This window comes from Sminthopsis crassicaudata, chromosome 5 (assembly GCF_048593235.1).
Source record: "Sminthopsis crassicaudata isolate SCR6 chromosome 5, ASM4859323v1, whole genome shotgun sequence".
Taxonomy (NCBI): domain Eukaryota; kingdom Metazoa; phylum Chordata; class Mammalia; order Dasyuromorphia; family Dasyuridae; genus Sminthopsis; species Sminthopsis crassicaudata.
In genome coordinates, this window is record NC_133621.1 from 266446188 (window position 1) to 266471159 (window position 24972).

Genomic DNA, 24972 nt, shown 5'->3' on the forward strand with positions numbered 1-24972 from the left:
TCATCATTATCATTATCTTGGGTGAAATTGTTAATTGTTTCTATAATTTGCTCTTTCACCCAGTCATTCTTTAAGATGAGATTATTCAGTTTCCAATTACTTTTTGGTCTATTTACCCCTAACTTTTTACTGAATGTAGCTTTTATTGCATTGTGATCTGAGAAGAAGGCATTTATTATTTCTGCCTTCCTACATTTAATTTTGAGATCTTTATGTCCTAGTATATGGTCAATTTTTGTATAGGATCCATGAACTGCTGAGAAGAAAGTATATTCCTTCCTATTGCCATTCAGTTTTCTCCAAAGGTCTATCATACCTAGTTTTTCTAATGTTCTATTTACTTTTTTAATTTCTTTCTTGTTTGTTTTGTGGTTTGATTTGTCTAAATCTGAGAGTGCAAGGTTGAGATCTCCCACTATTATAGTTTTACTGTCTATTTCTTCTTGCAGTTCTCTTAACTTTTCCTTTAGAAAGTTAGATGCTATACCACTTGGTGCATATATGTTTAGTATTGATATGGCTTCATTATTTATGCTACCTTTCAGCAGGATATAGTTTCCTTCCTTATCTTTTTTAACGAGATCTACTTCTGCTTTTGCTTGATCTGAGATAAGGATAGCTACCCCTGCTTTTTTGGCTTTACCTGAAGCATAATAGGCTCTGTTCCAACCTTTTACCTTTACTCTGTATGTATCTCCCTGCTTTAAGTGTGTTTCCTGTAGGCAACATATTGTAGGGTTCTGCTTTTTGATCCAATCTCCTATCCGTCTCCGTTTGATGGGATCGTTCATCCCATTTACATTTACAGTTAAAATTACTAATTCTGTATTTCCTGCCATCATATTATCCCCAGATTATGCTTTTTTCCCTTGACCCCCCTGATCCCCCTCCCCGATATTTAATTTACAGACCCCCCTTGTGACGCGCAACCCTCCCTCTTTTTTTTTTTTTTTTTTTAGGATCCCTCCCCCCTCCCTCCAAGTCCCTTCACTTATTCCCCTTTTCCTTTTCCCTTTTCCTCTCCCCCCTTTTAATGAGGTGAGAGAAAATTCTCTGAAAAACAAATATGTTAATTATTTACTCTTTGAGCCTCTTCTGATGAGAGTAAGATTCACACAATGATTCTCCCCCTCACTAAGTTCCCTCAGATATGGTGTATTTTCTATGTCTCTTCCTGGGATGTAGTTTCCCTCTTTTTATCACTCCTTCCCCTTTTTCTGAACCGACCTCCTTCCCTTTACTACACCCCCCTTTTTTTCTTTTATATCAGTAAAATCAAATTATCCTTGAGTATTTTTTATATACCCACAACAGAGTTACAGTTCTCAAGGGTTCTGTGTACCTTTTTCTGTTTCTCTTCAGTCTTGTGGATGTAGATCAAATTTTTTGTTTAAGTCTGGTTTTTTTCTTAGAAACATATAGAATTCCTCTGTTTCATTGAATGACCATCTTCTTCCGTGGAAAAAGATGCTAAACTTAGCTGGGTAGTTCATTCTTGGTTGCAGTCCTTGATCTTTTGCCTTTCGGAATATCAGGTTCCAGGCCCTTCTATCTTTTAATGTGGAGGCAGCCAGATCTTGGGTGACCCTTATTGTGGCACCTTGGTATTTAAATTGTTTTTTTCTAGCTGCTTGCAGGATTTTCTCCTTTGTGTGGTAATTCTGCAGCTTAGCCACAATATTCCGTGGTGTTCTTTTTTTAGGGTCTATTTCAGAAGGAGTTCGATGAATTCTTTCCACATCTACTTTCCCTTCTGTTTCTATTATCTCTGGACAGTTCTCTTTGATAATTTCCTGTAAAATAGAATCTAGGCTCTTTTTTTGGTCATAGTTTTCTGGAAGTCCAATAATCCGCAGATTATCTCTCCAAATCTATTTTCCAGGTCTATAGATTTTCCCAGTAAGTATTTGACGTTGTTCTCCAGCTTCTCATTTTTTTTGTTTTGTTTGACTGATTCTTGGGTTCTCTGTGAATCATTCATTTTTATTTGTTCCATCCTGACTTTTAAGGAGTTATTTTCTTCTTTCACAGTTTTTAGTTCTTTTTGTAAATGCCCAATTTCGTTTTTAAATGAATTATTTTGCTCTATTGAATTTTTTTCCATTTCCCTAATTTTTTTTTTTTGAGAATTTTCTTTTTCCAATTCAGAAATTCTATTTTCTTGAGACTTTTTTATCTTTTCCAATTCAGAAATCCTACTTTCCTGTGTTTTTTTAACCTTTTCTAATTCACTAATTTTGTTTCCCTGCATCTCCTGTGAATTCTTTATTTTTTCCAACTCCAATTTCAGGACGTTGTTATTCTCTATCATAACTTCCCTTTCCTTGCCCCATTTTTCTTCGATCTCCCTCAATTTCTTAAGAGCTTCTTCTAGGAGAGAGTTATGTGATGGGGGGCAGGAATCGTTCCCCTTTAGGTTGTTATCTTCTGAATCTTTGCTGTTAACTTCCTCGGGGTTGGGTACCCGCTCTTTCTCTGTATAGAAGGAATCTATAGTTTTTCTAGCTTTTTTGCTCATACTTAAAAAATGTTTTGGGGTCTGTCTCTGGGGTAGGAAATTATTTACTTCTTTACCAGCTTCCTCCCAGACGGGATGGATGCAGCGGCTCCTGAGCCTGAGCTAAGAGAGAGCTCTGGGAGAGAGTTCCCCACCCCCTCCCTGGGAGTGCCTCAGAGATGATTAGCACTGCTGTGCTTCAAGGGCGTAGAATAGTGAAGACTGCAGGAAGCCCAGGCTATGTGTCCGGGTGGGGAGTGGATGTCTGCAGCAGGTGACGTGAGAAGCCCCTGCGCTCAAACTGGAAGTGTCTGCCAGAAACTGCGGTCCCTAGTTCAAAGGTTCCGCTTCTCTGGGACTTCCTGGAGCTGAGTTCCACTCCCTCCAGCTAAGCTAGGCCGTGTGTGTTGCCTTGGGCCGTATCCACCCACTTGTCAGTCTCTTAACTATTCTCAGGAGGTAGCTGAGGCCACACCCCCTGGTGCCGAGTCTGCCGAGTCACCCCCAGGGTGGGGGGGGGGGGGAAATCTAATCTGAGTTTTAAAATATTTTGGCTTTTTCTTCTGAACTGCTAAATAATTAGCAGAGAAGAGCTAACAGCCTGTGCCAGATTCCTTTACCTCAGTGGCTTCTCTGATCCCAGAGCCCCTCCCAGCGCAATAGGCGCAGTGTGCCCCTACCCCACCGTCTGTGCTGGTCTTTCTTATTCCTCCCCTGAGAACTGACCTTTCCTGTTGAAACTCCAGATTCTCTTCAGCTGGTAAGTCGTGCTTCCAGTCCTTGTGGTATCTATCAGTCCTGAGCTAATTTTGAGACTTAATTTATCTAATTGGTTGTGAGGGAGTGAGGACGTTCACTGAGTAGTGTGTTTCTTCTCCGCCATCTTCTAAACAACTTGATTCTGTTGAAAATTCATTTGGTGTAAGGAGAATCCTCACTGGAGAAATCAGATTGTTTTTAAGATATTTTGAAGTATTAACAGGCTCTTTCTAGCAGGAAGAAATGTTTAATCTCTTTAAACCTTTTTTCTCTGATCCTAACTCTCCAATATTAGATTTAAGAGACAACCAAAATGAACTATATAGTATGTTTTGATGGGAATTAGGAAATTATGAGACATATTGAAATTGATGGAATCATAAACTCTGTTATCAGTAGTAAATGTTGCCATATCTAAAAAAGGTTAGGGTTTCTTTCTTTTTTTTTTTTTTTTTTTTCATAAATTAACATTCAGTCCAGGCAATCAAGATAGTGAAGTAAACAATCACTTTAACTCTCCCACATTCACTGTCACACAACATAATACAATACAACTCCTATAATAGTAGAAACATCAATCTGTAAGACCAAGAATACTGGGAAGATTGGCAGGAAAAGTCTCACTTGAATAAAAGGGAAGTGCAGTCCAGAACAGGAAGCATCCCAGCAAACCAGCAGCTAGCCCCACTTTAGCAAACTAGCAGTAGATGTTGAGTACCAGCTCAGAGGTCCAACCAGCTCAGAGATTCCCCATAAATTTTGGCATAGTCAGGGGAACAGGCACATTCCAGCTCTGAGAACTGCCACATGCTTCAGCATAGCCCCAGGAAAATTGGCAACCTCCAGAAGCAAGATCTCCATGTGCTTCAGTGTAGCCCTGGGCAAGCAGGTAGACTCCAAACCTATAAAACCTATAGGTACCTAAGCAAACAGGCAGCCACCAGTGGTCTCTGGGCACTATAAATTAATGCGCATCCTCTGACCTAACAATACCACTACTAGCTATGAATGCAAAGAGAGATGTTTTTTTTTTTCTTTTCTTTTCTTTTCTTTTTTTTAAATAAAAGGACATATAAGTACAAAATTATTTGTAAGACTTCTCTTGTCAGGAGAAAAAATGGAAATCAAGGAGAAGCCTGCCAATTGGGGAATGGATGAATAAAATATGGTATGTGATTGTCATGGAATATTATTCTTTGTAAAATATTGGGCTCAAGAAAAAAAAAACTGGAAAGCCCCCCATGAATTCAAGCAAAGTGATCTGAAGTGTATACAAATTAATAGCAATATTTTGAGATGACCTATTTTAAATGACTTTTCTATTCTCAGCAGTATTTCTCTTTTTCTCCCTCTTCCTCTCCATCTCTCTGCCTCACTCCCTCCCTGCTTGCTCTCTTCTTCCCTCCATCTCTCTCTGCCTTTCTCTCTCACATTCCCTCTGTCCCTCCCTATTTTTCTCTTACTTTTTATCCATCCTTCCCTGTCTTTTTTCTCTTTTTAATTTTATTTTTCTTGAAGGTTTTTTTTCTTTTTTATGATGGAAGATCTATGTTTTCTTTCTCAACATGACTTTTATGAAAATGCATTGCATAACTTCACATGTGATTTCTTAAAGGGAGCTGTGAGTAGACACCAAGGAGAGAATCTGTAACTCAAAACTTTTTTTAAAAAACATGTAAAAATGTTTGAAATGTAATTGGTGAATAATTATAAATAACTGAAATTTTTGAAAAAGATGTTATAGGAACTTATCATTAGGATAATACAAAATGGCCAAGTGGTATCTATATCAGAAATACAAAGCTGACTCAATATCAGAAAGAAACTATCAGGATAATTGACTATAAAACAATAAAACTCACAGAAATTATATGATTATCTCAATAGACACAGAAAAAATCATTTGACAAAATACAACACCCATTCCTATTAAAAACAAAAACAACAATGAGAACATAGAAATAAATTGAGTTTTCCTTACCATCTAGCATTATATACAATAGGAATAAGATAGAAGCATTCCCAATAAGATTAGAGGTGAAATGAGGTTGCCCCTTTTCACCACTGTTATTCAATATTGTACTAGAACTGTTAGCTTTAGCAATAAGAGAAAAACAATAAATTGAAGGAATAAAGTAGGTGATGAGAAAACAAAACTAGCCCTCTTTGCAAATGATATACTAGTAAGAATAAACAACTTTAGCAAAATTGTAGGACATAAAATAAATCCACATAAAAGAGAATGGTATTGATGAGATAACAAACCAAAATTTCTGAGATGCAGACAAAATAGTATTTAGGGTAAAATTTGCTTCCCTAAATTCTTAGATGAGTGAAATACAAAAAGAACAGATCAATGAATCGTGCACGAAACTAAAAAAACAAATACAAAACATATCAAAACAAAGCAAAACAAAAAAAAACTAAGAAAATGAATTTAAAATCCACAACTGAGTACCAAATTAAAAATCCTCACAATCAAATGTGAATTTCAAAATATTTAAAGAAAACAAAAACATATAATGGTATATACGAATATAGACTAATAAATAAATCTAATAATTGCTTTAATAAAAAAATTAATGATACAAGTCATTAGTTAATTTGATTAAAAAAACTAAATGTCCACTATCAAAAAACAAGAAAAGTAAAATTATCACCAATAAAGAAATTAAAACAATCATTAGGAAATATTTTGCCCAGTTCTCTGCCAGTAAATCTTACCATAAGAGAAAAATCAATGAATATTTAGGAAAATATACATTACTCAGATTAATAAATCAGGAAATTGGATGCCTGATTAAATAACTGCATCTTAGAAGAAGAAACTTAATAAGCCATTATTGAACCCCTTAACTGCCAGATGGATTCACTCTGGAATTCTAATAAACATTCAAAGAAAACTTAATTCTAATACTATATAAATTATTTGGGAAAATAAGCAAAGAAAGAGTTCGACTATTCCTTTTATGGCACAAGTATGGTACTATACCTAAATCAGGAAGGCCTAGACAGAGAAAGAAAATTATAGACTATTTTCTCAAAGGAATAAAGATGCAAAAAGTTCAACTCAAATAAGAACAAGAAGATTGCAGCAATGTATGACAAGGATTATACATAATGATCAGGTTGACTTTATACCAGGAATCCGAGGTTGGCTCAATATTAGGGAAAATATCAATAGAATTGTCTATATCAAAAACAAAAGCAACAGAAATCATGAGATTATCTCAAAAGATGCTTTAAAAAGTTTGATAAAAGACAGCACCTATTCCTATTAAAAGCATTAGAGAGAATAAAAACAGCTGATATTCTTTAAAATGATAATCACCATCTATCTAAAAACATCAACAAACAATATCTGTAATGACCATAATCTCAAAGACTTCCCAATAAAATCAGAGGTGAAGCCAGGATGTCCATTGTCACTAATTTTTGATATAGTACTAAAAATGTTAGCTACAACACTAAAAGAAGGAAAATAGAAGAAATTAGAACAGGCAATAAGGAAACAAAATGATCACTCTTTGCAGATTATGCATAATTGTATACTTAGACAAAATAATTAACAACTTTGATAAGAGTTACAGAAAAACTCACGTAAATCATTTGCATTTCTTTATATGCTCAACAAAACCCAGAAGCAATAGGCAGAAAGAAATTTTCCATCCCAAATAACTATAAACAATATAAAATTTGGGGAGTCTACTGCCAAAACAAACCCAGGAACTTTCTGAATACAATTACAAAATATTTTTCACACACACAACCACACAAATTTATATTGGCAGGTTTTACCAATGAGCAATTAATATTATTGCTCATGGGTAGGACCAGCCAATGTAATTAAAAATTATCATTTTGCCTACATTAATTTATTTATTCAGTGCCATAGAAACCAACTGTTAAAAAATCATTTCATGAAGCTAGGAAAAACAAACAAAACAAAAAGAAAATTCATCTGCTAGAACAAAACATTAAGAGTGTCAAGGGCATAAATGAAAAGAAAATATCAAAGAAGGTAGCCAGTAATATGTAGGATGCTCTGTACAAAATCCAAATAGAATAGATTGTATATGATGGAAAAGAGTTCCAAATGCTTCTATTTGGGACATTTTACTAAATGTGTCAAGCCTTTGAACATGAAAAAGGTCTATATTTAGTATAAAGTGATTGATCAAATAGTATATATTGAAAAAGTCAATGAGAAGAATTTTCCAGATTCCCTGTAGTTTGCTGAATAGTCCCAATTAGTTGGTTTTCCTATATCTTTGTAGATGTATTTATACATATCTATATATATATACATATATATATATATGTATATATATACACATACAAAACTTGTATAGACATTGAACAATAACAATGAACTGGTCTCAAAATTATTGGGAAAAGGAAATACAATAGGATCTCATTTGAGAAACTATACAGTACTTCTCTAATGATCACACTGCCATAAAAGCTTATTTTATAAACACCAATATTTTTCAGGAATGATATTTGGACACAGTAGATTTTTAAAAACTCAAGACACAAACACATGATCTTTTACAAATCAAAATTGTAGAGAATCCCCAAAATTCATGGACATATATGTGGTGAGTATAAGTAGGTGATTGCAAAGTAAGTGATGGCAAAGACAAAAATGAATACAAAAAGAGGTAGGCTAATCTTGTATTGAAAATGAAAGCTTGCACTGGTTCTCAAGTATTAAAAGAAGCAAGGGAATGAATCAGTGTGTTTTCTGGATCCTTTATGACAAAAGTCCTGTGGGATGGGATTGAATGGAAGGATTAATAACTGAATCAGTGGTAAGAGTATTCATAATGAAAGGTTAAGGGTCCATCAAAGTATTTTATCATATCATTCCTTCATTTGCGTCTATCAATGTGCATATTCTTAAGGGAAATTGAAACAAGGAACAGAAAATATATGCTACAATCCTTATGGGTGATATTAAGATTATTTCATAAAGAGAATCAACTGAATTGAAAAGTTCAAAACTTCTATGGGATAATCTTAACTAATTCAAAATCAATATAGAAAACTTCAAATAATAATCACCAAGAAACAATGCTTAATATGCCCATATATTTTTTCTCTTGCAGAGACATACATATTTTTTCTTTTCATAGATGATGTGTGCTTTTCTCACCCCTTTGCAATGATATTCAATTTCAATTATTGTTGTTCACTAAGTGTTCCATGATTTAAGTTGTTTTTTATCCCTCTAGAAATGTTGTTTTTGTATTTTAGAGCCTTTATTACCTTTTATAGCCATCTAAGGCATTAACATTTGCCCCGTTCTTTAGGAGAAATTCTGCCATATCAAACTTCCTTGCTCTAATTGCAAAAAAAAGTGGCGTAAGGCCTTCCTGCAAAGTCAGAAGAAATATTTTGTTATATTAAGTAAGCATTCTATATTTAATTTAATTCAAAACTTATGACATTATATGAATTTGCTAATGACATGATAAGAAATCATGGCACAATGGGGCAGTGGAGTGAGAAGACTAGAGCATAAATCTTACTTCTATTAATTCCTATGTGATCACAAAGCAAATTATTTTAGCTCTCTGGGCCAAAAGTTCTCTTATATATAAAATGATAAAATGATGAATATGTAATCAGAAGATAGAAATTCAGAATTACTAAGAGACCAGTTCACATTATTTCATGAATATCTTCCATTCTTGCCAGATCATTGTCCAACTTATTTCCAAACTTATTTCCTCAAAACTCTATTAAGGTAAAGCTATATCCTGGCTGGGTTTGAACTTGACTAGTTATTTTTATCCATTCCAAACAAACTCAACAATAATTATAACAACAGTAAATAAAACAAATTAAAAAAAATCTTGCCCTGAGTAAGTGAAACCTGGAAGAAAATCATTCACCTAGCATTTTCCCTCTCTTACCATCCTCTTAATATATATTCCTTATTTTTCCTCTCACAAGTGGCAAAAACAATTAAGCCTTTACTTAAAAAATCAGGAGTCATTCAGCAGTTCTAGAAAGAAAAATTCGTAGTCATTAGGATAAAGAAAACATGTATATAATTTTTTTCCTGTGAAAATTCTGTCTCTGTGTAGTTAAGATTTAGCAGGAACAAATTTCAAAAGGTTTTTCCAAAAATATTATGGCATTTCTTCATGACAAGTTCACATTGCAAAGTTCTAAATATAGAAAAGCATTGTAAATAATATCTGGTAGTACTACTGCATTCTAGGGAGCAGACCTAATATATCATGCAAAGAACAATCTGGAGAGATGAATGTGATAGAATAGTCAGCTAACTAGTAACAAAGCCCTGGATTCAGGGCCTTCAGCTGACACATATATACTGAGTGAGTGACCCTGCAGTATTCCAGGACTCTCCCTAACATTGGGTTTCTTAACTTTTTCTTTGTCATCGACTCCCTTTTTAGAATGTTTTTAAATGCCTAAGATACATAGAAAACAAGCAAAGCCAAACTTTTTCTTTGTCATCGACTCCCTTTTTAAAATGTTTTTAAATGCCTAAAATACATAGAAAACAAACAAAACCAATTACATTGAAATAAGCAAAAATGTAATGTAGTCTTTGTAAAGTTAATGAATCCCAGTGGAAGAATCCATTCTGTAAGATTAAAACATAGAGCAAGCCCTGAGCTAAATTAGTGGAGGGAATTTACTTCTTAGGAATTCCACTGTGAATGAAATCTCTTCCAGTGCCATGTGTACTCTCCCAGCCTTCCTCACCCCTCCATCCTACATTAGAAAGTTCTGAAAATGAACTTTGACTAGAGAATAACTTTAAATTATTTTCATTAAAAAGATGCTTTCATAAATAAATGAATTACAAAATATGTACATTGGACATTATGATTTTTAGCTGATAATCTATTATACAAGATTGTTAATTTCTACCTTGTTTTTTGCTTCAATATCAGCTTTATATTGAAGGAGTTTTGCTGCCATGTCTATGCTCTGACAAAAGGCAACATAGTGAAGAGCATTGTTGCTGCCATCCCCAAGATTAGGGTCTGCACCATGTTCAAGCAAAAGAGTTGCGCACTCATCCTCCTCACACTGTATTGCCTGTCAACATAATATATACAAAGAAATAATAATTTAATATAAAATTGAGTATATTCAAACATCATTAGTAATATTTAAATAAGTTATTTACTAACTTTTTTTTAAATCAAAGACAGAAATCCAAATCCATTTCAATGAACAGCATGGTTAACTAACGTGTACCTTCATAAAAGGTGTTCGACTGTCTCTGTCCAACAAATTCAGTTCACATTTTCTCTCTATTAAGAGAGACACAACATCTAGATGTCCATTAGCACAGGCCAGATGAAGACATGTTCTATAGAGATAAGAGAGCAATGTAATATACTACAGCAACCAATATTGTACCATTGTTAGGATAATTTTTAATTAATTTAATTAATAATGCATTTTCTTAAGTCTAAATTATAAATCATTTCTAAAATAAATGGCCACTAATGTCATCTAAATAAATATAAAATATGCATTAACTCTCATTGCTGCATATGATACACAAAATCACTAAAGCAGGAGAAATATATCTAGCAGATAGATGTAGATTTCACTACAGATTAGCATGGGGACTTTCCTCAGGTTCTGACCCGGGCTGCTTCACCTCTCCTCAGGTAAATTGCTGGCCCCTTGTACTTTGGGATTACCCATATGAATGTCAAACAGAGGAGAGACCCTACTGGCATGGCCCACTGCAACCCACAACTCATGAATTCAAGAGCTCTGCTAGCCTCAACCTCCCTGTAACTGGGATTATAGGTGGGCTTCACCCTGCCTGGTGGTTAAGTCTATATTTTTTTCCATTAAGATATCTATCCGCAACTACAAAATATTTAGTGAAGCAGCTGCCTCATCAAAATCCCTTATACATTTACATATTGGATCTTTATATTAGCACATATACACATGTGTGCATTCTCTACCAACACTCACTGAAATGCAGCATTGTACAGTTGAAGTGGCTCTAGGATGGCACAGGCTATTCCAGCAGGGTAAACATTTTGGTAGTTCTGCCATGGTGGGAAAGGTTTGTAGTAAGGGTCTGGTATGTCTGTTAACCATCAACCAACTTAACTAAGGTCATAAAGATATTATCAGGTTGGTCAAAGGAGGATGGATTTTTTATTGATGATATATTTCAAAGTACCTCTTTGTTGTTTAGTCATCTCAGTCCTGTTCAACTCTTGTCTCCTCATGTTGAGTTTTCTTGCTAAAGAACTGGAGTAGCTTGCCATTTCCCTCTCCAGCTCAACTGAGGCAAACAAGATTGAGAGTCTTGCCCAGAGCCACACAGCTAGTATCTGATACCAGACTTGAATTCCACAAAGATGAGTCTTCCTGACTCCAAGTCCAGCATTCTATTCATTGAAAACCTCCTGATGATAGCTGACCTTCTACACCAAGTTGTGTTATGAATTTATGGAGGAAATATCCATAACGAAATCATGTATTAATGAAGTAATGTTGATATAAATTTTCATATATATTTTAATTTTTTCTTATTTTTCAGAACTCCCCTTTTGTCTTTTCCTTTTGGCCTTCTTCCAAAGTATCTAAGGTAATCAGAAGGGAAGAGATTTCTTCCTCCCCCATCCTCCCAGCTGCAATGGTGACATGCTTGGATGTATCTTGATAAGAAGGAAAACTAGCATCTATTATGTATCTACTATGTTCCAGAGGCTGTGTTCAGCATCTTACAAATATTTTATCATTTCATCTTTGGGAAGTAGGTATTATCATCATCCTCATACTTGAGGACACTCAAGCAGCTGATAAATTTGCTCAGGGTCACATAACTAGAACATATATATGAATCCAGGTCTTGCTAGTAATTAGTATTTAGCAATAATACAAATTTGTTCTTAAATCAGTAATCAAACAAAACAGAAAAAACAACACATAAGACATTTGCATCTCTTAAAAAGTTAACTGCTAATGATTTTCAAGCTTATTTAGAAAAGGGGAGATGAAATGAAGCCTTTTATTATTGAGAATATGAAAGGAACTTTTTTAAAACCTGAGATTTGTTAATTCAGTTTACATTACAAATTTAATCTTTCTTAATCCAGATGGACTCCTTGTTTTACTCAGAAAAGGGCTAAGCAAAATTAAAGGAAGACAGGACAAAATGATATTCCAAAGAAGGAGTTGGCAGAAAAGGTGATGGAATTTTTAAAAGGTGTTTATATTTATGAAATTGCTTAAGTAGGAAACTGAGTAATGAGTAGTGAAAGAAAGGAAGCAAAGCAGCAAAAAAAATTCTCATAATAAGAGGAAAAGAGGGTGAAAAAGAAAGATGCTTGGTAAACCATCATGCTAACTGAGTGACACCCAGTTGGGAGGGCAATTTGGTTGTTGTGCATTTTAGGGTAGAATATAACCATAAAAGTAGAGGGGAGAAGGGAAGAATCCTTGACGGTTTTCAATTAACAAGAAGCTGATGGTTAGAAATTCAATGTTCTTCACTTTGAGTGTGTCTCCAAATTTCATCAAGCTTCAAAGTAGTAGATAATTAGTGACATTCTGTTTAAGCTCATTTGGCATGGGTTCTCTGATCACTACTGAATACATTTAAAAGTATCTCAACATTGAAAAGGCGACTAACATTTTCTTTGAATTGTCATACTGTGTGGCTATAGGATTTTCATTTTTCTTTAGTTTTAGGAAAAAACATTTTAAATCAAGAATTACTTATAATCAGAGCTCTATCTTAGCTCAGGCGCAGGAGCCGCTGCATCCATCCGGTCTGGGAGGAAGCTGGTAAAGAAGTAAATAAATAATTTCCTACCCCAGTGACAGACCCCAAAAGATTTTTTAAATATGAGCAAAAAAGCCAGAAAAAACTATAGATTCCTTCTATACAGAGAAAGAGCGGGTATCCAACCCCGAGGAAGTTAACAGCAGAGAGACAGCAGATAACAACCTAAAGGGGAGCGATTCCTGCCCCCCATCACATAACTCTCTCCTAGAAGAAACTCTTAAAAAATTAAGGGAGATTGAAGAAAAATGGGGAAAGGAAAGGGAAGCTATGATAGAGAATAACAACGTCCTGAAATTGGAGTTGGAAAAAATAAAGAATTCACAGGAGATGCAGGGAAACAAAATTAGTGAATTAGAAAAGGTTAAAAAAACACAGGAAAGTAGGATTTCTGAATTGGAAAAGATAAAAAAGTCTCAAGAAAATAGAATTTCTGAATTGGAAAAAGAAAATAATTCTCAAAAAAAAAAATTAGGGAAATGGAAAAAAATTCAATAGAGCAAAATAATTCATTTAAAAACGAAATTGGGCATTTACAAAAAGAACTAAAAACTGTGAAAGAAGAAAATAACTCCTTAAAAGTCAGGATGGAACAAATAGAAATGAATGATTCACAGAGAACCCAAGAATCAAGTCAAACAAAACAAAAAAAATGAGAAGCTGGAGAACAACGTCAAATACTTACTGGGAAAATCTATAGACCTGGAAAATAGATCTAGGAGAGATAATCTGCGGATCATTGGACTTCCAGAAAACTATGACCAAAAAACGAGCCTAGATTCTATTTTACAGGAAATTATCAAAGAGAACTGTCCAGAGATACTAGAAACAGAGGGGAAAGTAGATGTGGAAAGAATTCATCGAACTCCTTCTGAAATAGACCCTAAAAAAAGAACACCACGGAATATTGTGGCTAAGCTGCAGAATTACCACACAAAGGAGAAAATCCTGCAAGCAACTAGAAAAAAACAATTTAAATACCAAGGTGCCACAATAAGGGTCACCCAAGATCTGGCTGCCTCCACATTAAAAGATAGAAGGGCCTGGAACCTGATATTCCGTAAGGCAAAAGATCAAGGACTGCAACCAAGAATGAACTACCCAGCTAAGTTTAGCATCTTTTTCCATGGAAGAAGATGGTCATTCAATGAAACAGAGGAATTCTATATGTTTCTAAGAAAAAAAACAGACTTAAACAAAAAATTTGATCTACATCCACAAGACTGAAGAGAAACAGAAAAAGGTACACAGAACCCTTGAGAACTGTAACTCTGTTGTGGGTATATAAAAAGTACTCAAGGATAATTTGATTTTACTGATATAAAAGAAAAAAGGGGGGTGTAGTAAAGGGAAGGAGGTCGGTTCAGAAAAAGGGGAAGGAATGAAAAAAAGAGGGAAACTACATCCCAGGAAGAGGCATAGAAAATACACCATATCTGAGGGAACTTAGTGAGGGGGAGAATCATTGTGTGAATCTTACTCTCATCAGGAGAGGCTCAAAGAGTAAATAATTAACATATTTGTTTTTCAGAGAATTTTCTCTCACCTCATTAAAAGGGGGGAGAGGAAAAGGGAAAAGGAAAAGGAGAATAAGTGAAGGGACTTGGAGGGAGGGGGGAGGGATCCTAAAAAAAAAAAAAAAGAGGGAGGGTTGCGTGTTACAAGGGGGGTCTGTAAATTAAATATCGGGGAGGGGGATCAGGGGGGTCAAGGGAAAAAAGCATAATCTGGGGATAATACGATGGCAGGAAATACAGAATTAGTAATTTTAACTGTAAATGTAAATGGGATGAACGATCCCATCAAATGGAGACGGATAGCAGATTGGATCAAAAAGCAGAACCCTACAATATGTTGTCTACAGGAAACACACTTAAAGCAGGGAGATACATACAGAGTAAAGGTAAAAGGTTGGAACAGAGCCTATTATGCTTCAGGTAAAGCCAAAAAAGCAGGGGTAGCTATCCTTATCTCAGATCAAGCAAAAGCAGAAGTAGATCTATTTAAAAAAGATAAGGAAGGAAACTATATCCTGCTGAAAGGTAGCATAAATAATGAAGCCATATCAATACTAAACATATATGCACCAAGTGGTATAGCATCTAACTTTCTAAAGGAAAAGTTAAGAGAACTGCAAGAAGAAATAGACAGCAAAACTATAATAGTGGGAGATCTCAACCTTGCACTCTCAGATTTAGACAAATCAAACCACAAAACAAACAAGAAAGAAATTAAAAAAGTAAATAGAACATTAGAAAAACTAGGTATGATAGACCTTTGGAGAAAACTGAATGGCAATAGAAAGGAATATACTTTCTTCTCAGCAGTTCATGGATCCTATACAAAAATAGACCATATATTAGGACATAAAGATCTCAAAATTAAATGTAGGAAGGCAGAAATAATAAATGCATTCTTCTCAGATCACAATGCAATAAAAGCTACATTCAGTAAAAAGTTAGGGGTAAATAGACCAAAAAGTAATTGGAAACTGAATAATCTCATCTTAAAGAATGACTGGGTGAAAGAGCAAATTATAGAAACAATTAACAATCTCACCCAAGATAATGACAATGATGAGACATCATATCAAAATCTTTGGGATGCAGCTAAAGCAGTAATAAGGGGAAATTTTATATCTTTAGAGGCTTATTTGAAGAAAATAGAGAAAGAGAAGATTAACAAATTGGGCTTACAACTTAAAAGGCTTAAAAGGCTTCCATCATTTCAGGGAGCCAATACCTCTGTTGCTTTAACCTATGGGGCTGTTCTCACTTATCCATACCTACTGAGGCTTTGTAAATGTTAAGCCAGGTACATTGATGTATGTCTGTATGTGCACAAGCACCATGCCAATGCCTTTATTTCTTGGCTTTTAGGATATGGGAAAATATTTTTCAAAAAATCAAAATATACCCTTTTTCAATTTTGAAAGCTAATGAATGATTGATATTGAAAATGACATGAAAAAATAAATTTAAATCAGAACAAGGCTTCATTGTTTCTAAGAACACAATTACTTGCATTAAACAATATAAAATTCAATTTGGACAAGTGAATGATGTACTTTGAACCATCAAATTTCCAGACAGGATTCCACAGATTTTCATATTTAATAAAAAAAAATCCTTTGAAAAATACATGTGGAATTTAACTTTTCTCTATGTATGATTTTTGTGACTCATGGTTAAAGATTCTCTTGCATATATTGTTTCCTAAAATCAAGAGCACAGTATGGTGGACAGAAGACAATCCTGGAAGTTTGCAAGACCTACTAGGTCTTACATAGTACATACACTGGCTATGTAAAACCTGGACAAATCAGTTAACCTCTCATTGACCAACACAATTTTCTAAAATTTAAAGTTGCAATGCTCAAAGGAATTCTCTCATCAATAAAACTAAACAGTCTACGTCCCATGAGAAACTCTAACTTACACTTTTCATCGGACAGCTATATGAGGTATGCTGAGAGAATAATGAAGCTGATTCTATAAACTGCACATGAAAAAAGTCTTATTATATTAGTCATAACTTCAGACTTTTTTTGTCAATTGTCTTTGTATGGAAATCATGTTCAAAATCTTAACTTTATAATATAGATTAAAAAAACCTATTTTCAAAAAATTAGGATTGTTGGATTGTAGGGGAAATACTTATAGAAATTATTTTAAAAAAATAAATTGAAGAGATAAGCCTTTGAATATATGTCAGATATAAAATACTGTGAGCAAGTTTTAGGTTGAGTTGCATTTTTTATAACTATCAGCGTCTTCCTTCCACTCTGTGTATATAACAGATTGGCCTGTTGTGTCCAGTAGTTTGGTTAAGAGAATAATCATGGGGTGAGCAGACACTGCCCATCCTAGCACAAGACACTTCTACTTCCAGACTCCAGGTATTTTTACTAGATGCCTTCCCCGTCCCCTCCATTCCTGGACTACTCATTTCTTTTCTTTATCTCTTGCCCTATCCTGGCTAAAATGCTAACTTCTACAATAAGTTTTTCCCCCTTAAAACTGATGTCTTCCTCTGTTGATTATTCCTAGTTTATCCTTCATGGAGTATCACTTTTGTACTTAGTTGTTTTCATGTTATCTTCTTCATTGAAACGTGAGTGCTCTGACTGCAGGGCCTGTCTTTGACCATTCTTTGTATTCCAAGATCTTAGCAGAGTGTGGGTTGCTGAATAAAAAATTAAGATTTCATATTAGAATGATAAGCTCACTCAAATCCAACAGGCCTGAGCTTCTAAAATATGGGAATTTGACCGTTCCATGAACTTGACAATAGATATCAGGAACTAGCCATTCCTGGGAATGTTTATGCTTAGGGTGGGGTGGCTTCCTCCCTGAGCATATACAATTGATAAGGAAACATGTCAAGATATAGACAATATGGAATGAGTCAACATACAGGATTGTCACGTACTCTGCACATGTATACATGCCAAACTTCTTGGCTGAGAGTCTTCTTTGTCTAAAAAAATACACATAAAAAGCCAGCGTCCTATACCTCAGTTGAGCTTCACCTGTGGGAAGGATGCTTCCCCCAGGAAAATCTTTACATAATTCAAGTTGAGGCTGAAACGGGGCTCCCAGCCATTTGAGTTTTTGAGGTTCACTTGAATTGGTGATGTATTCTCTTCCTCTATCTGCTATAACTGTATGCTAATTATTATTTCTCTTTGTTTTTTTATGTAAATCTAAATTGTCTGTACCTTGTCTTATTTGATTAAAACTTTTTACTTTTACTTTTTAACTGAGCTTGAGAGCATCATTTATAGGAGCGAATCCGAACTTTTCTTTAAAATCATGGACTTCCGGCCAAGATGGCGGTGTGGAGGCAGACAGCTGCTTGAGCTCTGTGTTTTCTCTCAGAACTTACTTCATGACAAGCGTCAGAATTAATCCTTGACCAGAAAAGAAACCCACAAATAATCACCAACAGAAGACATCCTTGAAATTCGCCAGAAAAGGTCTGTGTTTGCTTGGGGGAGGGTCAAACAGACTGGGCGCAGACTGAGGGCAGGCAGCTGCTCAAACTGGAGGGGGGAGGGGTATGATCTCTGCCATTTCTGCAAAAAAGACTTTTACCCCAGTGTGGATATTCTGTCTTGGCACCAAGCCAGGAGCAGCAGGGAGGGTGTAAACACTAGAGGTGAAGATTAAAACCCCGGAAATCTAGCCTCTCAGAACCCGGCCACCCCCAACCCCAACCTGGAGTGACTCTGAGTTCTCAGAGCCTCAGAGCCCAGACGCAGCGCAGCCAGCGTTGTCCTGTTAGTGTCTCTCTGCTGCCCTACCCCCAGCCTGTAGAGGAAGCCCATTAACACCATCCAGCCCCATCCCCGGCAAAACAGACCAAGTGTTTCTCTTGTCAATTTGTTTTCCTCTATTCAACTCTTGCCAAAATGAACAAAAAATTCAAAAGGGCTCTAACCATTGACAGCTTCTGTATGGAGAGAGAGTAGACTTCAAATACTGAGGAGACTAAAAACAGACTGTCCCCAGAGGAATCCCCGAAGGGGGATATGATCTGCTCAATACAAAATAATCTCATAGAGGAAATCAAAAAGGCCTCACAAGAGAGCTAGAAGAGAAATTGGAAAGGGAAAGGGAAGCTTGGAAAGAGAGCCAGGAGAAGTCATCTAGAGTGGATAAAGAGATCAAATCATTGAGAAATAAAATTAGTGAATTAGAAAAGGCAAACAACTCCAAGGAAAACAGGATTAGTGAGCTGGATAAAGAAATCAGCTCTCTAAAAAATAAAATGGAAAAACATCTGGGCAGTTCTCTTTGATAATTTCCTCGAAAATAGTGTCCATGCTCTTTTTTTCCTCACATTTTTCAGGGAGTCCAATTATTCTCAAATTGTCACTCCTGGATCTGTTTTCCAAGTCTGTTGTCTTTCTAATAAGGTACTTGACATTCTTTTCAATTGTTTCATTTCTCTGGTTTTGCTTGACTCCCTCTTGGTTTCTCCTTGAGTCATTCATTTCTACTTGTTCCAGTCTAATTTTCAATGATGTATTTTCTTCACTCACTTTTTTATATCCTTTTCTAATTGTCCAATTGTGTTTTTAAGTGAGTTTTTTTCTTCTATGGAATTTTTTTCCATTTTTTCCATTTTATTTTTTAGAGAGCTGATTTCTTTATCCAGCTCACTAATCCTGTTTCCTTGGAGTTGTTTACCTTTTCTAATTCACTAATTTTGTTTCTCAATGATTTGATCTCTTTATCCACTCTAGATGACTTCTCCTGGCTCTCTTTCCAAGCTTCCCTTTCCCTTTCCAGTCTCCTCAGTATTTGAAGTCTGCTCTCTCTCCATACAGAAGCTGTCAATGGTTAGAGCCCTTTTGAATTTTTTGTTCATTTTGTCAAGAGTGGAATAGAGGAAAACAAATTGACAAGAGAAACAATTGGTCTATTTGGGGGGGGATGGGGCTGGATGGTGTTAATGGGCTTCCTCTACAGACTGGGGGTAGGGTAGCAGAGAGACACTAACAGGACAACGATGGCTGCGCTGCGTCTGGGCTCTGAGGCTCTGAGAACTCAGAGTCACTCCAGGTTGGGGTTGGGGGTGGCCGGGTTCTGAGAGGCTAGATTTCCGGGGTTTTAATCTTCACCTCTAGTGTTTACACCCTCCCTGCTGCTCCTGGCTTGGTGCCAAGACAGAATATCCACACTGGGGTAAAAGTCTTTTTGCAGAAATGGCAGAGATCATACCCCTCCCCCCTCCAGTCTGAGCTGCTTGAGCTGTCTGCCCCTCTCTGGCTGCCTGCCCTCAGTCTGCGCCCAGTCTGTTTGACCCTCCCCCGAGCAAACACAGACCTTTTCTGGCGACTTTCAAGGATGTCTTCTGTTGGTGATTATTTGTGGGTTTCTTTTCTGGTCAAGGATTAATTCTGAGGCTTGTCATGAAGTAAGTCCTGAGAGAAAACATGGAGCTCACTCAAGCAGCTGTCTGCCTCCATGCCACCATCTTGGCTGGAAGTCCAAAACCATTTGGTATTGGCTAAGAAATAGACTAGTTGATCAGTGGCATAGGTTAGGTTCACAAGGCAAGATAGCGAATAAAAATAGCAATCTAGTGTTTGACAAATGCAAAGATCCCAAATTTTGGGATAAGAATTCATTATTTGATAAAAACTGCTGGTAAAACTGGAAATTTGTATGGCAGAAACTAGGCATAGACCCACATTTAACACCACATACTAAGATAAGATCAAAATTGGTCCAAGATTTAGGCATAAAGAACGAAATCATAAATAAATTGGAGGAACATGGGATGGTTTACCTCTCAGACTTGTGGAGGAGGAAGGAGTTTGTGTCCAAGGGAGAACTAGAGACCATTATTGATCACAAAATAGAAAATTTTGATTATGCCAAATTAAAAAGTTTCTGCACAAACAAAACTAATGCAAACAAGATTAGAAGGGAAGTAACAAATTGGAAAAACATTTTTACAGTTAAAGGTCTCATCTCCAAAATATACAGAGAATTGACTTTAATTCATAAGAAATCAAGCCATTCTCCAATTGATAAATGGTCAAAGGATATGAACAGACAATTTTCAGATGATGAAATTAAAACTATTTCCACTCATATGAAAGAGTGTTCCAAATCACTATTGATCAGAGAAATGCAAATTAAGACAACGCTGAGGTATCATTACACACCTGTCAGATTGGCTAAGGTGACAAGAACAAATAACGATGAATGTTGGAGGGGCTGTGGGAAAACTGGGACACTGATGCATTGTTGGTGGAGTTGTGAAAGAATCCAACCATTCTGGAGAGCAATCTGGAATTATGCCCAAAAAGTTATCAAACTCTTTGACCCAGCAGTGCTACTACTGGGCTTATATCCCAAGGAAATACTAAAGAAGGGAAAGAGACCTGTATGTGCCAAAATGTTTGTGGCAGCCCTTTTCATATTGGCTAGAAACTGGATAATGAATGGATGCTCATAAATTGGAGAATGTTTGGGTAAATTATGGTATATGAATGTTAGGGAATATTATTGTTCTGTAAGAAATGACCAACAGGAGGAATACAGAGAGGCTTGGAGAGACTTAAATCAACTGATGCTGAGTGAAATGAGCATAACTAGGGGATCATTATACACTTCAACAATGATACTGTATGAGGATGTATTCTGATGGAAGTGGATATCTTCAACATAGGGAAGAGCTGATCCAATTCCAATTGATCAATGATGGACAGAATCAGCTACATCCAGAAAAGGAACACTGGGAAATGAGTGTAAACTGTGAGCATTGTTTTTTTTTTTTTGGTTTTGTTTTGTTTTGTTTTGTTTCTCTTCCCAGATTATTTTTACCTTGGGAATACAATCCTTCCTTTGCAACAACAACAACAAAATTCGATTCTACACATATATATTGTACCTAGGATATACTATAAGATATTTAATATGTATGGAAATGCCTGCCATCTAGGGGAGGGGGTGGAGGGAAGGAGGGGAAAAACTCAGAACAGAAGGGAGTACAAGGGATAATGTTGTAAAAAAAAAATTACCTATGCATATGTACTGTCAAAGAAAATGTTATAATTATAAAATTTAATAAAAAACAAAATTAAAAAAAAGATTACCAAAAAAAATCATAATACAGTTGCATAGTAAACATTTAGTATTTGTCCACTGACTGTTCCTCACACATAGCACTCCATCTTCTGACACTAAGTAATTACTTGCTGTCTCCATGACTGCAATGTTCCACACTTCCACCTCCTAATTTCAGCAAAAGTCTTGCCTTCTATCAGAAGCCTTTAGTCATCTCCTTTAAGCCTATTTTTCTTTTAATTTCAAACTTTAAACTTCAGCTTGTATGTATGTAGTTTATACATAGATATTTGCACTCATGTGTTAGCTTACAATCTCTCCTTTCCAAAGCATTATACTTCAATATATAGGTTATCACTCCCTCAAACATACTCACTTCACAGTTGCTCAACTTCCTCATTTCATATGATCTACTTCTTCATCCTATCTCAGCCAGATAGACCTCTGACCTCTGACAAATGCAGCACTGTCATGGTTTCAAATCCTCAGTTTCTTTTATCTGATCACAATCTACTGTCATTAGACAAACTTAAATTCTGTTTTTTTAACCAGACCATGATTTCTAATCCAAGACCATCACTCCTGCATTAGCTACACTCTTCTCCTTTCTGCATCTTGACTCCTTGGTGAACCATTCATAAAGACAATCCACCTTGCCTTCCCTTATGGTTGTTCAACTCTCCATTACCTTCCCTTATGGGTGTTCCAACTCTCCATTGCCTTCCCTAGAATTTATTGCTCATGTATCATATTGCCAATATTATCCTTCTAAGGCTCAGACTTTCTATGCACATGTCAATGAGACTGGAGAAAATCATGCAACTGTGCTTACTAGGGCCACTGCAAATTTATGTCACATGACCTCAATTGAGGTCTCACTGATCCAAGGCAATCCTTTCATATTATACTTCCCTAAACAATTCATTATGACACTTACACTTACAAAAAGCTCTTTCAAACATTTTATCCCTTCTCAAACCTCCCATAGTACACACTTTGCTGCACCTTTTTAGCTAAAAATCTTGGCTCATATTTACTAGGAAAAAGAACAAGCCATTTCCTGAAATCTCCCTCTTTTGTCCTCCTTCTCACCTAATTCATCTATAAATGCTTCCTATGAATATTTTTCCTTCACCTATCTCACATGAAGAGGTAGCCCTTTCCTTGACAATGAAAAAGTTTCTACGTATACAAGAGCTAGCATTCTATTTTACCTATCATTCGTTTTCTCTCTTATCAATCTTTCACTACATCCTGGCTATTTACCTGCTTCCTACAAACATGCCTATGTCTTCTCCTCCAATACCCAAAGAAACTTTACTTCATCAATTCATCCTCACTATCATCCCACATCTCTCCAGTCTTTTGTGGCTAAATGGCTTGAGAGGTCTTGACAAGAGGTGTCTCCATTTCCTCTCCTGTAATTTTTTTTTTAACATTCATGTTCTTCTAAATTTTTCACAGATGTTAATGGATCCTTAATTACCAAATCTAATGAGTCTTTTCTCAATTCTCTTTTTGCCTATCTGAAGCCTTCCAAAGTGCAGCCTTTTGTTGATATTCCTGTCTCTCTCTCTCTCTCTCTCTCTCTCTCTCTCTCTCTCTCTCTCTCTCTCTCTCTTTTTAAACACTATTCTCTCTCCTGGTTCTCTTTCCAAATATCAATTCCTCTGCTTCTGAGGCTGCCTTTTTGATTAAATCCCTTACCTGACTGACCTTTTAGAATGTAGGGGCAATCCCTGATCCCCCATTTCCTTTGTATATGCTGCTGTGAGCCTTGTGACTGATACATAGATCTTAATAAAAGCAGTTTTCTCCCTTGAAATTTTTACTCTTCACATATTGTGTCCATCTTGGGGCATTTAAATGGCACAACGAAGAAGACTTCTGAGTTTGGAGTCAGGAAGACATCTTCCTGAGTTCAAATCTGATGTCAACTATTTAAAGTTGTGTGATCCTGGGCAGGTTGTTTAACCTTGTTTGCCCTCCATTTCCTCATCTATCAAAATGAGCTAAAGAGGGAAATGGCAAACCATTCCAGTAACTTTGCCAAGAAAATCCCTCACATATCCTTATGGATAGTCAGACACAGTTGCTTTAGACAGGTCAACATTTCAGCAGGAAAGATTTGTATTTGCTCCCACGTTGTTACTGATTAAGAATATGCCAGTTGGATCCTGTCTACAAGCCAAAGGAAGGAGTTTCCAGTTCACTAAAAAGGGACAGGAAGAAGGAAGGAGATGACACCAGCTTTTGGGACTTGCTAGCCAATCTTTAGGAAGCAAAACCTGACCCTGACCCTGTCCCAGGTGCTGAGGGGGGTTTGATTTCCCGGGAATTAATGAGGGTGGGGGACACGGACTCAAGTCCAGGGATTGGGGAGGAGGAATATCCTGGGCTCCTCGGGTGGAGCCTTGTCTCCTCCTCCTCCCCCCAACTTTTGCTCTTACCGCTTCTCTCTATCTGCTTCGTTTACACTGTTTTTTCCGAACATCAGCAGATGTTGCACTTTGGCCACATCCCCCTAACAATGCAGCTTTGTGGATCTTCCGGAGGTCCTTGTTCTGGATAACGTATCCTGGGATGTAGTTGGATGTTTGGACCCCAAAGAAATTCGGCAACTTGAGCGGGGGACAAGGTGGAAACAGCTTTTTCTTGCCAAAATCAAAAATTTTCTTCATCCTGGAAGCAGACTTCAGGGCCGGGAGGGGAGAACCCACCGGGGAGTTCTCTCCCGGCCCCTCAGCATGCTCCGAGGGGGGAATTAAAGGGGAAATTGAAGGGGGAATTAAAATGAGGATTAAAGGAGGAATTAAAGGGGAACTAAAAGGGGGGAATGTCAATTACCCGAGGCCAGGGGTTGAGACCTGAGGCCGCAGCAGTTAGAACCGATTCAGCTGACTGCTACACTGGCAACGGCGAGAGGGGAACTGAACTGCACGTGCCTTTGTCGGCTCCTGGCTCACGGGGATGCGATAGTCAAGTCACGCACTGGTGAGTGCTCGGGTGCTGGGTCCCTTAACTCTCAGCTCGAGGAATCCAGAGCTCGAGGCGCTCGAGGGTGGGTGAGCTCCTGGTCTCCCATTCGAATCTCGGCACCTGCTCTGTTGCTTACTTTTGTATTAGGCAAAGCTCGTCCTCTCTGAACGTCGGTTTCTTCTGTAAAATCAGATTCTACTCGATAATCTCCCAAGTCTCTTGCAAGCCTTTAACAATTCTGTGAAGCTAAAGGCGGAGCCAGCCTGAAAAGGACCCTAGAGGCCCGGATGGACAAATGTAGCCTCTTCTGATTCTTCCTTCCTGGTTACTGCCTGAAAGTG

General features: G+C 36.6%; 1 protein-coding gene across 1 annotated transcript in view; it reads right to left on the reverse strand.

Moving 5' to 3' along the window:
* The window catches only part of LOC141543029 (uncharacterized), a 30167-nt gene extending 5406 nt beyond the window's left edge, over positions 1–24761 (reverse strand). Inside the window, 5 exon segments of the mRNA XM_074267830.1 lie at positions 8528–8634; positions 10169–10339; positions 10502–10616; positions 24103–24176; positions 24178–24761. Of these exon segments, the coding sequence (XP_074123931.1) occupies positions 8528–8634; positions 10169–10339; positions 10502–10616; positions 24103–24176; positions 24178–24333 (623 nt within the window). The 5' untranslated portion in view covers positions 24334–24761.
* Between the last annotated feature and the right edge of the window lie 211 nt (positions 24762–24972).